We start from the raw sequence: 14,789 nt of genomic DNA on the forward strand, positions 1-14,789 counted from the left end.
AGAGATTTAGTATTATAAAACTTGAGTGTCTCCCTTGATCCTAGGTCCTAACGCAACTAACTTTTGGTAACATTTAACCTACTGTTTTTAAAATGTTCTGTTAGTGACATCTAAGACCTCGCCACATTCCTCCCTGTGTAGGTATGTGTTCTGGGTAGACTGCTGTGAGTCCCCTTATATTGGTCGTGTGGGCATGGATGGCCGTGGGCAGGTCGTTATCATCGACAAGGAGATCTACAGCCCAACTGCCCTCACTATAGATTACACCAACAAGAGGCTGTACTGGGCTGACGACAACCATATTCTGTTTGCCAACATGGAGGGCTCCCAGAGACACAAAGGTGAGGCAGAATACAATGGGTACATTTCCTTGCATCCTCTCTCCTCACCTCCTCAAAACAAATTGGAGAATAATGGAAGTATTTGAAGTATTGAAAGTATTTGAAAGAAAACTAATATGTTTAAACACAGGTCTGGTTACAACACACTGCTGATCAGTTGTTGACAGATCTGCTGTCATGCTGCATGCTCATCCACTAATGGCGATTCTCTTTTGCCTGTATTGTGTCTCTTCCCAGTGTCTTATGACCACATCCAAGGTGTGATGGGTCTGACACTGTTTGAGGACTTTGTCTACTGGACGGATGGGAAATCCAAATCACTCCGAAGGGCACATAAAACAACTGGGGCCCAGGGGATAGAGCTGCTTAACTCCTGGCAAGCCATCAAGTCTGTTAAGATTTACCATTCACTACGCCAACCTGAAGGTAGAGTAACCCACCCAGCCAAGCAGTCCCCTCATCTGCCAGCCCATGGTTATGCTATTATTATATAGGATGTAATTATATAGGGTATGATATTAAGAATGTGGCTACTGTTCAGTTTAATGATGTTGTACTTTTGGTGTTGCCCCCCCTCTTCCCTCTTCCCTCTGTGCAGTGCCCAAGCACCAGTGTCAGGTGGCCAATGGAGGATGCAGCCACTTGTGTCTCCTCTCCCCCAGCGGGGAACACAAGTGTGCTTGTCCAACTAATTTCTACCTCGCCGCTGATAATAAAACCTGCCTCTCCAACTGCACTGCAAGTCAGGTCAGTGCCTAGTCCCTCACACTCTCCTCGGCACTTGTAGATAATATGGTAACTCTTTTCCAGTTTATTATATTCTGGGTTTTCCCTAAGGCAGATCTGTTGTTTCATGCTTTTTCTCTTTGTTTATATCACACTCTCTCTTCTTTCCTGCCTTGCTTCTATAGCTTAAGTCCCATGAAAATAGTAGTGTTGCTTTGTTATGCTTTGAACAACTCGAATGGAAAGCTAGAATCCATTTTTTGTGTTGAGTTAGAATTTCTGTCTGATTAATTTGTGTGTTCTGTAGTTCCGTTGCGGGACCGACGAGTGTATTCCTTTCTGGTGGAAGTGTGACACTGTGGATGACTGTGGTGATGGCTCAGACGAGCCTGCTGACTGTCGTGAGTACCATGTTTTCCAATTTATACAAACTATGCATTACTAGACTTACTGGGGATCCTGGTATGATAGGCCAAAGTCAATCAGTCAGCCTTGGAAACCACTTTTTTTTTTATTAAACATTTTTGCTGTGATCTTTTACTGTGATCTGAGAATATTTGAAATAATATTCTGCGTTTTGAAGTTAACTTTAGAAAGTGTATTAAATGCATGTTTACACATGCTTTTCAGAAATGCAAGAACTGTTTTACATTGTCATTAAGTATATTTTTTATTACGAATGTGTAGCTTATCATAATACGTGAGCATACATAATGTTCAGCGTACAAGTACTTTAATTGGCTGGCTTTGCATTCTCTGAGATAACATTGCTAATTTTCATGCAGCTGAATTCAAATGTCAGCCTGGTCGGTTCCAGTGTGGCACTGGCCTCTGTGCTCTTCCTCCCTTCATCTGTGATGGGGAGAACGACTGTGGAGACAACTCAGATGAGGCTAACTGTGGTAAGGAGGAAGACTGGAACATGCATCCCCATTCACGAAGATTGGTGAAGTCAAATTGCCATGGTCTAAGGGGCTTCCCAGTTCTAGGAATAATATTTCTATTGTTGTTACTGTCCTTCACACTGAGTCTATCTGTAGGAGTCTGTTATCCGTTGATGTTCAGGGGGAATAGCAGATAAACAATACGTCTTCAAGCTGCTTTATACCTTTAATGATGCCTTTCAATACATCTTGCTTCAACACAAAAACATACGTCTGGTATCTGGCCACAAAAACATGTCCATTAAAGAAGACTGTAGTTGTTACTAACTTTCACACTGAACCTGTTGATGTTCAGATGGAAAAACAAACAATATGTTAACCAGCAGCTTCATACCTTTCTTACCGCTTGATACCTTTTCAAGACATGTTGCTGCAATACAAAAAAAGAACAAGTATGGATTTATGTCACAATAACAAGCCCATGTGTGGATGTGATTTCAAAGCATTGTTATTTTTTTATTAGGTTCTTTGCTAAGCCAACAACTTCACTTTATATTAAGGTGATGCAGCCTTTTGTCCTACATGTTTTCGTTGATGGATAATTTTCATCCTAAGTGGACGCTTGGTTATACCTCTTCTCCTCTATTTTATCTTTCAGAGACATACATATGTCTGTCAGGGCAGTTCAAATGCACCCGGAAACAGAAGTGTATCCCTCTAAACCTCCGCTGCAATGGACAGGACGACTGTGGAGACGGAGAGGATGAGACAGACTGTCGTAAGAAGAACCTTCTAAATTACTAGCAGAGGGATTGTTTTAGGAATCTTTAGGATTACTTTTTAATTTAGGCTAGACTACTTCCATGGGATTATTTTCTTCTTTTTTTTTCTTTTTTTTGCCAGCAGCTCAACAAGAATGAGATGGAAATTCTTATGTGAAGGTGTAAAGGTGGTATCTGACAGTTTGAGACATATAATCCTAAAGGTCCTTACCGGTGAATTTATAGTGAAGCTCAGACAGCCTACCCTTATGTGCTGCCTTAAATAATAGGGAGTCAGATAGTGATTAGGTATTCCAAAGGCATGCTTGTTTAGCCCTTTCCCTGTGTGAGAGGATTAGCTATGATTGAATTAGAAAGTGAAAGAGAGAACAGAGATAGGTATTTATATTATTTGATGGTAACTCTAGCTATCAGCAGTAAGGTTATACCTCTGACAAAATGTCTGTGGGTTGCTACATTTGTTTTGCTTGCCTGTGATTTCAAGATGGAGTGAGAGTCACTATGGAGTGAAAATCAGTATAATAAAAAAAAAAAAAGATTTTATTAAGGAGAGCTGTATAATTACTTCAGCCATCGCAATACAATGTAGGAGTCGTAGGCATTCTCACTCTTAATCAGACTGTAGATGTACATTTGTAAATGTAGTAGATCTTATCAGGAACACTGTGCCAATCACAGGAGGCTGCGAAGGGTAGCACGGCTCATAATAATGTCTGGAATGGCATCAAACACATGGAAACCATTGACATGGATGGTTATCTGAGTTTTAAACTGACTTGGGTGTTTCTAGACTGCAGATATTTGGGTTGATCTGTTTATTGTGTTAACCTGTTTGCAAGTCAGTTATTTCTAAATCAGAGGCTGATGATTCCATCTGTAAGGTATAGTAATACATGTTATTAACACAGCATGTTCCTGCCTCTGTAAATTATAGTTATTAATCCATGTGTTCAAGGCTTTTGGGCTGTTTGCTCAGCTCTTACTCCTTACATCTGTCCTCTCTCCATCTCCCTATCTCTCTCTCCCCCTTATCTCTCTCTCTATCACTCTCCCATCCCCTATTGCTCTCCCTTCCCCACAAGCATTTCACGGTAAAGTCTACAGCAGTCGTATAAAATTTGATTTGATTTGGCCTGGTGTAAACCTGGACCCCCTCCTCTCCACAGCGGAGAGCACCTGTTCCCCAGATCAGTTCCAGTGCAAGGCCTCCATGCACTGCATCTCCAAGCTGTGGGTGTGTGATGAGGACCCGGACTGCACAGACGGGTCAGACGAGGCTAATTGTGGTGAGTGGGGGAGCGTTAAAATCATAAATCAAACCAGTCCTATAGTTTTATTGCTCCTTGGTTGAAATTGTGATTAGGAAATGAATTAATTGTACGCATGGGTTCATTCTAATCTGCTCTGTACTGATTGAGTTGAAGCAGCCATAAAGACTGGTAGTTTATCAGCACTGGATGTCAGACTTTTCAGTAGTGTGTATGGCACCAAAACAGCAGACATCACATTGGATAGTTAGCGCATTATGGTCTTTAGTGTTTTGACCCCCACAAATAGTTTAGAGTATTATTTTCAGGGTATTTTTAGTGGTAGAGATACTTTCCAACCTCATGCAACTATCTTCCCCACCTGTCATGACTTGAAACTGTGAAGCTAGGAAGTCACTGTAGCCTAGAAAAAGTCACTGTTGTTCTACTTTTAAGTCAACTTCTTCCTCTGGGTTAGGCTTTCAATGATTTTTAGCTCTGCTCACATCTAGAAGAAAGAGATCAAGGTTCCACATGAATTTCCTTCTTGGGCCTTTGTGCAGTGTTAGAAAGTGTTCTATCTTTTAAGGCTGTTTTCATCTTCATCTCAGTCCAATGGTTATTTGAGTGGATAGATAGGCTGCCATAATCTTTGGGAAAATCGATCAGCTCAAGATCAATTGTTTCTTCACTCAAAGTATTGGTTGTTTTGTTTGATACTAACTCTTCTGATGTTCAAAACAAGCTATATGCTACTAATTGCCACTAACTAAAGAGATCTCTTTTAGAAGTTGTAACATTTTAATTAACGTTTCCTAAATGTTGTTCAGTTAACAATTGAGTGTGATATGGAGGATAATTAGGATAGTGAAATCATACTCCTAAACCATTGTCCTTGAGATGTTTTTAAATCTCATTCTTCCATTACTAGTTCTCTTTACCTGTTCTTTCTTTGTTAATTGGCTCAACCAATTGACTCAATTGGACAATCTGAGACAAAATAACTTCAATGGCTTTATTCGAGTGTGTGTGTGTGTCAGGGTTTCCGTCAGGTCAAATGACCGGGAAGATTTTAATTTATCGGGCATTTTAAGAAATGTACCGGTCATCCATATGCATTGGGTGCATAACCCATTAGGGTGCTCACCCATGCAGCCAGTGCTATCAAACAATGAGGGACATTTACGTGTCCTTAAAAATAGCCTAGAACAAATGACAAAAACATTGTTGCTTGTGTTTCGATGTGTAGCATTAGAAAACTTTATAGCCTATTGTTTTATTGGTTTTTGCTTTCCTAAAATAATAATTGCCCACCTCATGGTTCAGCTGTCGGGGAATTGAGCACTAAATGCATCAGGGCATTGCATGCATAGGCCTATACTGTTGGCTCAGGCGTCCACTGTATGATATTAATATAAAAAATATATATATCATTGAAGAGAAGCTTAGGCATAGTCCCAGAGAGAGAGAGAGGCCTATATGGCCAACGACATGCTACTACACCAACGTATATTTCATTATCCTTGTCAGATAGGCTAGCCTACTGCCTCTGCTATACAGATATAGGCTTACAGGAGGAGGCTTATTCATTCATTTTCAATAAGAATATTTTTTATGAAGACAAGCATCACTTCAAGTTTATCTGTCGAAGTCAGTTGGAGCACCTTAGTACCATAGGCCTGCAGTATAATGGGCTAATAACCACACCACACCAAACCACAAAAGTTTCTAAACTTTAATTAGGCTAATATCAAAAGTAAGTTAAGCCATTATTTATAGAGAAAATATGAGTAGGATATTATATTGCGGCTAACACGACAATACAGTTGGAACTTAATTTGGTCAAAGAAAATGGCTCAGAATGAAACAAAACACTTGAGAACTGGTTTAAAACTTCACAAATGTTTTGAACAGGCTGTATTGCAGAAATTACTAAGAAAGGCTAGTGCCTACCATACCCAACAAATGTACAGCAATAGGCTAATGATATGTACAGTATTTTACAACAGGCCTACTCTGCTACTTGATCCTGGACTTCCTGACAGGCCGCCCCCAGGTGGTAAGGGTAGGTAGCAACACATCTGCCACGCTGATCCTCAACACTGGAGCTTCCCTGGGGTGCTCAGTCCCCTCCTGTACTCCCTGTTCACCCACGACTGCATGGCCAGGCACAACTCCAACACCATAATTAAGTTTGCTGACGACACAACAGTGGTAGGCCTGATCAACGACAAGACAGCCTATAGGGAGGAGGTCAGAGACCTGGCCGGGTGGTGCCAGAATAACAACCTATCCCTCAACGTAACCAAGACTAAGGAGATGATTGTGGACTACAGGAAAAGGAGCACCGAGCACGTCCCCATTCTCATCGATGGGGCTGTAGTGGAGCAGGTTGAGAGCTTCAAATTCCTTGGTGTCCACATCAACAACAACAAACTAGATTGGTCCAAACACACCAAGACAGTCGTGAAGAGGGCATGACAAAGTCTATTCCCCCTCAGGAAACTAAAAAGATTTGGCATGGGTCCTGAGATCCTCAAAAGGTTCTACAGCTGCAACATCACTGCCTGGTACGGCAATTGCTCGGCCTCTGACCGCAAGGCACTTCAGAGGGTAGTGCGTACGGCCCAGTACATCACTGGGGCAAAGCTGCCTGCGATCCAGGACCTCTATACCAGGCAGTGTTAGAGGAAGGCCCTAAAAATTGTCAAAGACCCCAGCCACCCCAGTCATAGACTGTTCTCTCTGCTACCGCATGGCAAGCAGTACCGGAGTGCCAAGTCTAGAACAAAAAGGCTTCTCAACAGTTTTTACCCCCAAGCCATAAGACTCCTGAACAGGTAACCAAATGGTTACCCGGACAATTTGCATTGTGTCTCCCCCCCTCCCAACCCCTCTTTTACGCTTCTGCTACTCTCTGTTCATCATATATGCATAGTCACTTTAACGATGCCTACAAGTACATACTACCTCAATAAGCCTGACTAACCGGTGTCTGTATATAGCTTTTCTACTCTTATTTTCAAATGTATTTTTACTGTTTTATTTCTTTACTTACCCACACACACACACACACACACACACACACACACACACACACACACACACACACACACACACACACACACACACACACACACATACCTTTTTTTCCCGGACCATTGGTTAGAGCCTGTAAGTAAGCATTTCACTGTAACGTCATCATCTTTGAAACCTGTTGTATTCGGCGCACGTGACAAATCAACTTTGATTTGATTTAACCTACTTATATCTTAAACTAAATATGGAGCACACTATTAAAGAGAGAGATCAAACTTATTTTAGCCGCCGAAAATGTCTCAACAGAATAAACCAAAACACGTTTAGCATATTTAAAGAACTGGTTTGGATTAATAAATATGCCTACAGTAATAACAATGATATACAGTAATAATTATGATACAATTATTATAAATACGAGAAGAAGAAAAAAAACAGTTCCAAAGTTGCCTCCTACCTGAATAGCGAGTTGCACAGTAGCCTGCATTTAGACGCGCCAACATTCTTCCCATTTATGTCCGCTACAATATTAAAAACTTGTCCATGTGGAGGACATTCTCCTGGTAGGCTTTTCACTATAGGCATACTTTCTAACTTTCATTTTACTTCAATGAAATAGGCCTCCATCTTCGCTATCAACAGTATCCCAAGGCTTCTCTCTCTCTCTCTCACTCTCTCTCTCTCTCTCTCCTCAGTATCAGGCACATAAGGCCAAGGAGTGAGAGAATGGTGCTGGAGCACAAAATCAGGATGTATGCTATGTAGCCCCGGACAATTTGGCCAGCTACAATTGTATTTATTGGCTTTTAATTCATCCGTTAGCCGGGAAACCCTGGTGTGTGTGGTGGGTGTTATCAGCATGCCAATCTCAACAGAAATTCATTTGAGTGACATCTGAAAAAGCTATCATCAGGATGTTTTATAATGGTATGTCACTTCCCTGCAGCTCCCTCCTTACATTGATTTCCCTGTGATTGTTATCTATGCTTCTGAATTGCTGTTACTCTTCATCAAGTGGCATTTTTTACAAGATATTTCAGTACACTCAGACACAAATCGATCCTGTGCCAAAGTTGAAAAAGTGCTCAAAAGTAAATAAAAAATAGGTATACTACTCAAAATAGTCATACATTTTCAAAGATGATGATATATTTGAACTGACATTTGATTGTAAAAGTGTAGCTCTAATGAGCTAAGTAAGATATAAAGTAGATATTCTTATATATCATTTATAGTGCTGTGTCAGTATTTATTTTATATCTTGTTAGTGGCTGGTTCCTAATGAGTTTTCCCTCGTGTGTGTGTGTGTTTGTGTTTGTGTGTGTGTGTGTGTGTGTGTGTGTGTGTGTGTGCGCGCACTCCCCCCTCCTGCCCCTGTTGTCACATTGGAACAGCAACTAAGAAATGGTTTCTTATAATGTGGGCTGGGCACCAATTTGAGTATGACACTGAAATAATAATAATACATTATATACAGTACCAGTCAAAAGTTTGGACACACCTACTCATTCCAAGGTGTTTCTTTCTTTTTACTATTTCCTACATTGTAGAATAATAGTGAAGACATCAAAACTATGAAATAACACATACTATATGGAATCACGTAGTAACCAAAAAAGTGTGAAACAAATCCAAATATATTCTATATTTGAGATTCTTAAAAGTAGCCACCCTTTGCCTTGATGACATTATCTCAACCAGCTTCACCTGGAATGCTTTTCCAACTGTTTTGAAGGAGTTTCCACATATGCTGAGCACTTGTTGGCTGCATTTCCTTCAGTCTGTGGTTCAACTACCAAACCATCTCAATTGGGTTGACGTTGGGTGATTGTGGAGGCCAGGTCATCTGATGCAGCACTCCATCACTCTCCTTCTTGGTCAAATAGCCCTTACACAGCCTGGAGGTGTGTTTGGTCATTATTCTGTTGAAAACAAATGATAGTCTGACTAAGCGCAAACCAGATGGGATGGTGTATCAATGCAAAATACTGTGGTATCCATGCTGGTTAAGTGTGCCTTGAATTCTAAATAAATCACGACAGTGTCAGCAAAGCACCCCCACACCATCACACTACCTCCTTCATAATTCACGGTGGGAACTACTCATGCGGAGATAAGCTGTACAACTACTCTGCGTCTCACAAAGACACGGCGGATGGAACCAAAAATCTCAAATTTGGACTCATCAGACCAAAGGACAGATTTCCACCGTTCTATGTCCATTGCTCGTGTTTCTTGGCCCAAGTCTCTTCTTCTTATTGGTGTCCTTTAGTAGTGTTTTCTTTGCAGGAATTCGACCATGAAGGCCTAATTCACGCAGTCTCCTCTGTACAGTTGATGTTGAGATGTCTGCTACTTGAACTCTGTGAAGCATTTATTTGGGCTGCAATTTCAGAGACTGGTAACTCTAATGAACTTATCCTCTGCAACAAAGGTAACTCTTGGTCTTCCTTTCCTGTGAAGGTCCTCATGAGAGACAGTTTCATCATAACGCTTGATGGTTTTTGCGACTGCACTTGAAGAAACTTTAAAAGATCTTGAAATATATCTTAAAGTAATGATGGACTGTCGTTTCTCTTTGCTTATTTAAGCTGTTCTTAACTTGGTCTTTTACCAAATAGGGCTGTCTTCTGTACACCACCCCTACCTTGTCACAACACAACTCAAACGCATTAAGAAGGAAAGAAATTACACAAATGATCCTTTAACAAAGCACACCTGTTAATTGAAATGCATTCCAGGCGACTACCACATGAAGCTGGTTGAGAGTGCCAAGAGTGTGCAAAACTGTGATCAAGGCAAAGGGTGGCTACTTTGAAGAATCTCAAATACAAAATATATTTTGATTTGGTTAACACTTTTTTGGTTGCTGCATGATTCCATATGTGTTATTTCATACTTTTGATGTCTTCACTATTGTTATACAATGTGGAAAAAAATTAATTAAATAAAGAAAAACCCCTGAATGAGTAGGTGTGTCCAAACTTTTGACTCGTGCTGTATATCATATAAAGACTGACAGCATCCTGCCACACATGTCACCATCTCCTTCCGATACCTAAACCTCTACGTGAGTACTGTTATACTCTGGTCATTTTCCCTAACTACTTATGTATAAATGTAGTTAAAAAAGAGACTTGGCTGTGACTTTGAAAGTCATTACGTGGAATTTAGATATACATATTTTTTTATATACATATATGTTTGCAAGGTGTTTTTTGTCTCCTGGTTTTAGGAAACAGAACCCTCTGTATCAAACTTTTGAGATTAATACATTAAATGTATATTTATAACATAGCAAAAAATGTAGGCAATTAAGATCAAATCAAATGCATTTATATAGCCCTTCTTACATCAGCTGATATCTCAAAGTGCTGTACAGAAACCCAGCCTAAAACCCCAAACAGCAAGCAATGCAGGTGTAGAAGCACGGTGGCTAGGAAAAACTCCCTAGAAAGACCAAAACCTAGGAACAAACCTAGAGAGGAACCAGGCTATGAGGGGTGGCCAGTCCTCTTCTGGCTGTGCTGGGGGGAGATTTTAACAGAACATGGCCAAGATGTTCAAATGTTCATAAATGACCAGCATGGTCAAATAACAATCACAGTAGTTGTCGAGTAAATGTCAGTTGGCTTTTCATACCCGATCATTCAGAGTATCTCTACTGCTCCTGCTGTCCCTAGAGAGTTGAAAACAGCAGGTCTGGGACAGGTAGCATGGCCGGTGAACAGGTCAGGGTTCCATAGCCGCAGGCAGAACAGTTGACACTGGAGCAGCAGCACGGCCAGGTGTACTGGGGACAGCAAGGAGTCATCTTGCCAGGTATTATACCCTTCCGGCACCGACAGAGATAGCCGCCTCACTTCGCCTCGCTTCGCCTCGCTTCGCGTTCCTAGGTAGTCCTGAGGCATGTTCCTCGGGCTCAGGTCCTCCGAGAGAGAGAAAGAAAGAGAGAATTAGAGCGAGCATACTTAAATTCACACAGGACACCGGATAAGACAGGAGAAGTTACTCAGATAACAAACTGACCCTAGCCCCCAGCACAAACTACAGCAGCATAAATACTGGAGGCTGAGACAGGAGGGGTCAGGAGACACTGTGGCCCCATCTGATGATAGCCCCGGACAGGGCCAAACAGGAAGGATATAACCCCACCCACTTTGCCAAAGCACAGCCCCCACACCACTAGAGGGATATCTTCAACCACCAACTTACCATCCTGAAACAAGGCCGAGTATAGCCCACAAAGATCTCCGCCATGGCACAACCCAAGGGGGGGTGCCAACCCAGACAGGAAGATCACGTCAGTGACTCAACCCACTCAAGTGACGCACCCCTCCTTGGGACGGCATGAAATAGCACCAGTAAGCCAGTGACTCAGCCCCTGTAATAGGGTTAGAGGCAGAGAATCCCAGTGGAGAGAGGGGAACCAGCCAGGCAGAGACAGCAAGGGCGGTTCGTTGCTCCAGAGCCTTTTCGTTCACCTTCACACTCCTGGGCCAGACTACACTCAAATCATATGATCCACTGAAGAGATGAGTCTTCAGTAAAGACTTATAAGGTTGAGACCGAGTCTGCGTCTCTCACATGGGTAGGCAGACCATTCCATAAAAATTGAGCTCTATAGGAGAAGGCCCTGCCTCCAGCTGTTTGCTTAGAAATTCTAGGGACAATTAGGAGGCCTGCGTCTTGTGACCGTAGCGTACGTGTAGGTATGTACGGCAGGACCAAATCAGAAAGATAGGTAGGAGCAAGCCCATGTAATGCTTTGTAGGTTAGCAGTAAAACCTTGAAATCAGCCCTTGCCTTAACAGGATGCCAGTGTAGGGAGGCTAGCACTGGAGTATTATGGTCAAATTATTTGGTTCTAGTCAGGATTCTAGCAGCCGTATTTAGCACTAACTGAAGTTTATTTAGTGCTCTATCTGGGTAGCCGGAAAGTAGAGCATTGCAGTAGTCTAACCTAGAAGTAATAAATTCATTTTTCTGCATCATTTTTGGACAGAAAGTTTCTGGTTTTTGCAATGTTACGTAGATGGAAAAAAAGCCTTGAAACAGTCTGGATATGTTTCAAGAGAGATCAGGTTCCAGAGTAACGCCAAGGTCCTTCACAGTTTTATTTGAGACGACTGTACAACCATTAAGATTAATTGTCAGATTCAACAGAAGATCTCTTTGTTTCTTGGGACCTAGAACAAGCATCTCTGTTTTGTCCGAGTTTAAAAGTAGAAAGTTTGCAGCCATCCACTTCTTTATGTCTGAAACACAGGCTTCTAGCGAGGGCAATTTTGGGGCTTCACCATGTTTCATTGAAATGTACAGATGTGTGCCATCCGCATAGCAGTGAAAGTTAACATTATGTTTTCAAATGACATCCCCAAGAGGTGAAATATATAGTGAAAACAATAGTGGTCCTAAAACGGAACCTTGAGGAACACCGAAATTGAGAGAGGACAAACCATTTGTCAGAGGACAAACCATTCAGAGACAAACTGATATCTTTCCGACAGATAAGATCTAAACCAGGCCAGAACTTGTCCGTGTAGACCAATTTGGGTTTCCAATCTCTCCAAAAGAATGTGGTGATCGATGGTATCAAAAGCAGCACTAAGGTCTAAGCGCACGAGGACAGATGCAGAGCCTTTTTATAGCTCTTGATTCTGAATGGTAAATAATGAATTGTTTGTATTGAGAATATAATTTATTAAGTCTGACGCCATTAAAAGGTCATTTACCACCTTCACAAGTGCAGTCTCAGTGCTATGATGGGGTCTAAAACCAGACTGAAGCATTTCGTATACATTGTTTGTCTTCAGGAAGGCAGTGAGTTGCTGCGCAACAGCTTTTTCAAAAAATTTTGAGAGGAATGGGAGATCGTTTTTTATATTTTCTGGGTCAAGGTTTTGCTTTTTCAAGAGAGGCTTTATTACTGCCACTTTGAGTGCGTTTGGTACACATCCGGTAGATAGAGAGACGTTTATTATGTTCGACATAGGAGGGCCAAGCACAGGAAGCAGCTCTTTCAGTAGTTTAGTTGGAATAGGGTATGCAGCTTGAAGGATTAGAGGCCATGATTATTTTCATCATCAGGTCAGTGAGCTATTGGATGACATAATCAAAAATGACCTCACTCTTATTGTCACGTTCATCATAACGAGGAGACCAAGGCGCAGTGTGATATAAATACATTCTTCTTTATTAAACTAAGAACACTAAACAAAATAACAAAAGAAACGTGACGCTATATAACACAAGCGTGCTGACATGCAACTACACATAGACAATAACCCACAAAACCAAACTGGAAAATGGCAACCTAAATAGGATCTCCAATCAGAGACAACGATAAACAGCTGCCTCTGATTGGGAACCAATTCAGGCCACCATAGACCTACATTTACCTAGACATACAAAACCCCATAGATGTACAAAAACCCTAGAAACGACAGAAACACACATTCCACCCTCATCACACCCTGACCAAACCAAAACAATAAAGAAAACAAAGATAACTAAGGTCAGGACGTGACACTTATTTTAGTTTCTGCCTTAGTCTCACAGGGAGGGGAGGTAACACTATCTCTATCACCAATCTTAGGAAGACATCATTTTATCAACAAAAAAAATTGCTAATATTTTGTTGGGTCTTAAGAAAAGGTATTTAATATTGCAAAGTTGTTGTCATAGATTCTGTTAGGAGATCTAAGCCATTGGCAGCACAGTCAGATATTTCATCTTACACTGTGTTAGTGTCTCTCGAGTACGAGGGATGTTTTGAACTTGGTGTCAGCCTTGCACTACGAGGAAACCCTGAGGAAATGATGATTACACATAGAAATATGATAGCTCCACCATTAATATTCATGCTCTTTGAAGACATTTGCATCTGTCGGTTTGTTTGTTTCCTGATGTAAAAAAGATGAAAAGACCTGCGGACCTCATGAATTCCGCTGTGAGAATAACAACTGCATCCCGGACCACTGGAGGTGTGACAGCCAGAACGACTGTGGAGACAACTCAGATGAGCAGAACTGCAGTGAGTACACCTATGTCTGCTGCTCTACTTTCTTAGCTCCCTCCTAGCTTTTAGCAACTTATATATGCTCTTGACGTCGTACAGGCCAACTGGGGTTTGTACGGTCATGAAAATCATGGAAAAGTAGTATAGTATTTTCAAATAGTATTTTCCAGGCCTGGAAAAGTTTTGGAAAATGATCAATTTGACCAATTTTGAGGGATTTTATGAAAATTCCTTTTATAATTTCTGTTAATGTAATTTATTTAGCCACAGTTATAAATAAAAAGTTTTATCAATCAGCCAGGATCTGAATGACACTCTTGCGCGGCTCTATTTGCGTGCGTCACCTGCATGTGTGCAAGACAAGTGGGCCATTGCTAAAGGACAGAGAGACAGTTGGACATTGCAGCAGCAAGTAGGCCTAGCCTATCAAATATGATAGAGAACAGACTAATAACTAGGTAGCCAATTAAAAACATATCTTGTAACCTCTAGTTAACTAGCTATTGTTAGCGTGTATTCATGTTTTTGTTATGTCCCAAAAAACTTTCCATCGACACTCGCGAATAAGGCCATACATACAGTTGAAGTCGGAAGTTTACATACACCTTAGCCAAATACATTTAAACTCATATTTTCACAATTCCTGACATTTAATCCTAGTAAAAATGCCCTGTCTTAGGTCAGTTACTATTGCGTACCATTGTTTGTACCGATGAACGTGGTACCTTCAGGCGTTTGGAAATTGCTCC

General features: G+C 41.2%; 1 protein-coding gene across 1 annotated transcript in view; it reads left to right on the forward strand.

The window, feature by feature from the left end:
• Positions 1 to 14,789, forward strand: part of lrp1bb (low density lipoprotein receptor-related protein 1Bb) — a 297,890-nt gene that overhangs the window by 251,761 nt on the left and 31,340 nt on the right. The window contains exons 60-67 of the mRNA XM_031802153.1: positions 142 to 341; positions 579 to 767; positions 940 to 1,088; positions 1,375 to 1,468; positions 1,853 to 1,969; positions 2,610 to 2,729; positions 3,900 to 4,019; positions 13,939 to 14,055. Coding sequence (XP_031658013.1) covers positions 142 to 341; positions 579 to 767; positions 940 to 1,088; positions 1,375 to 1,468; positions 1,853 to 1,969; positions 2,610 to 2,729; positions 3,900 to 4,019; positions 13,939 to 14,055 — 1,106 coding nt within the window. The remainder of the gene's footprint in view (positions 1 to 141; positions 342 to 578; positions 768 to 939; positions 1,089 to 1,374; positions 1,469 to 1,852; positions 1,970 to 2,609; positions 2,730 to 3,899; positions 4,020 to 13,938; positions 14,056 to 14,789) is intronic.

Source organism: Oncorhynchus kisutch, linkage group LG2 (assembly GCF_002021735.2).
Source record: "Oncorhynchus kisutch isolate 150728-3 linkage group LG2, Okis_V2, whole genome shotgun sequence".
Lineage (NCBI taxonomy): Eukaryota > Metazoa > Chordata > Actinopteri > Salmoniformes > Salmonidae > Oncorhynchus > Oncorhynchus kisutch.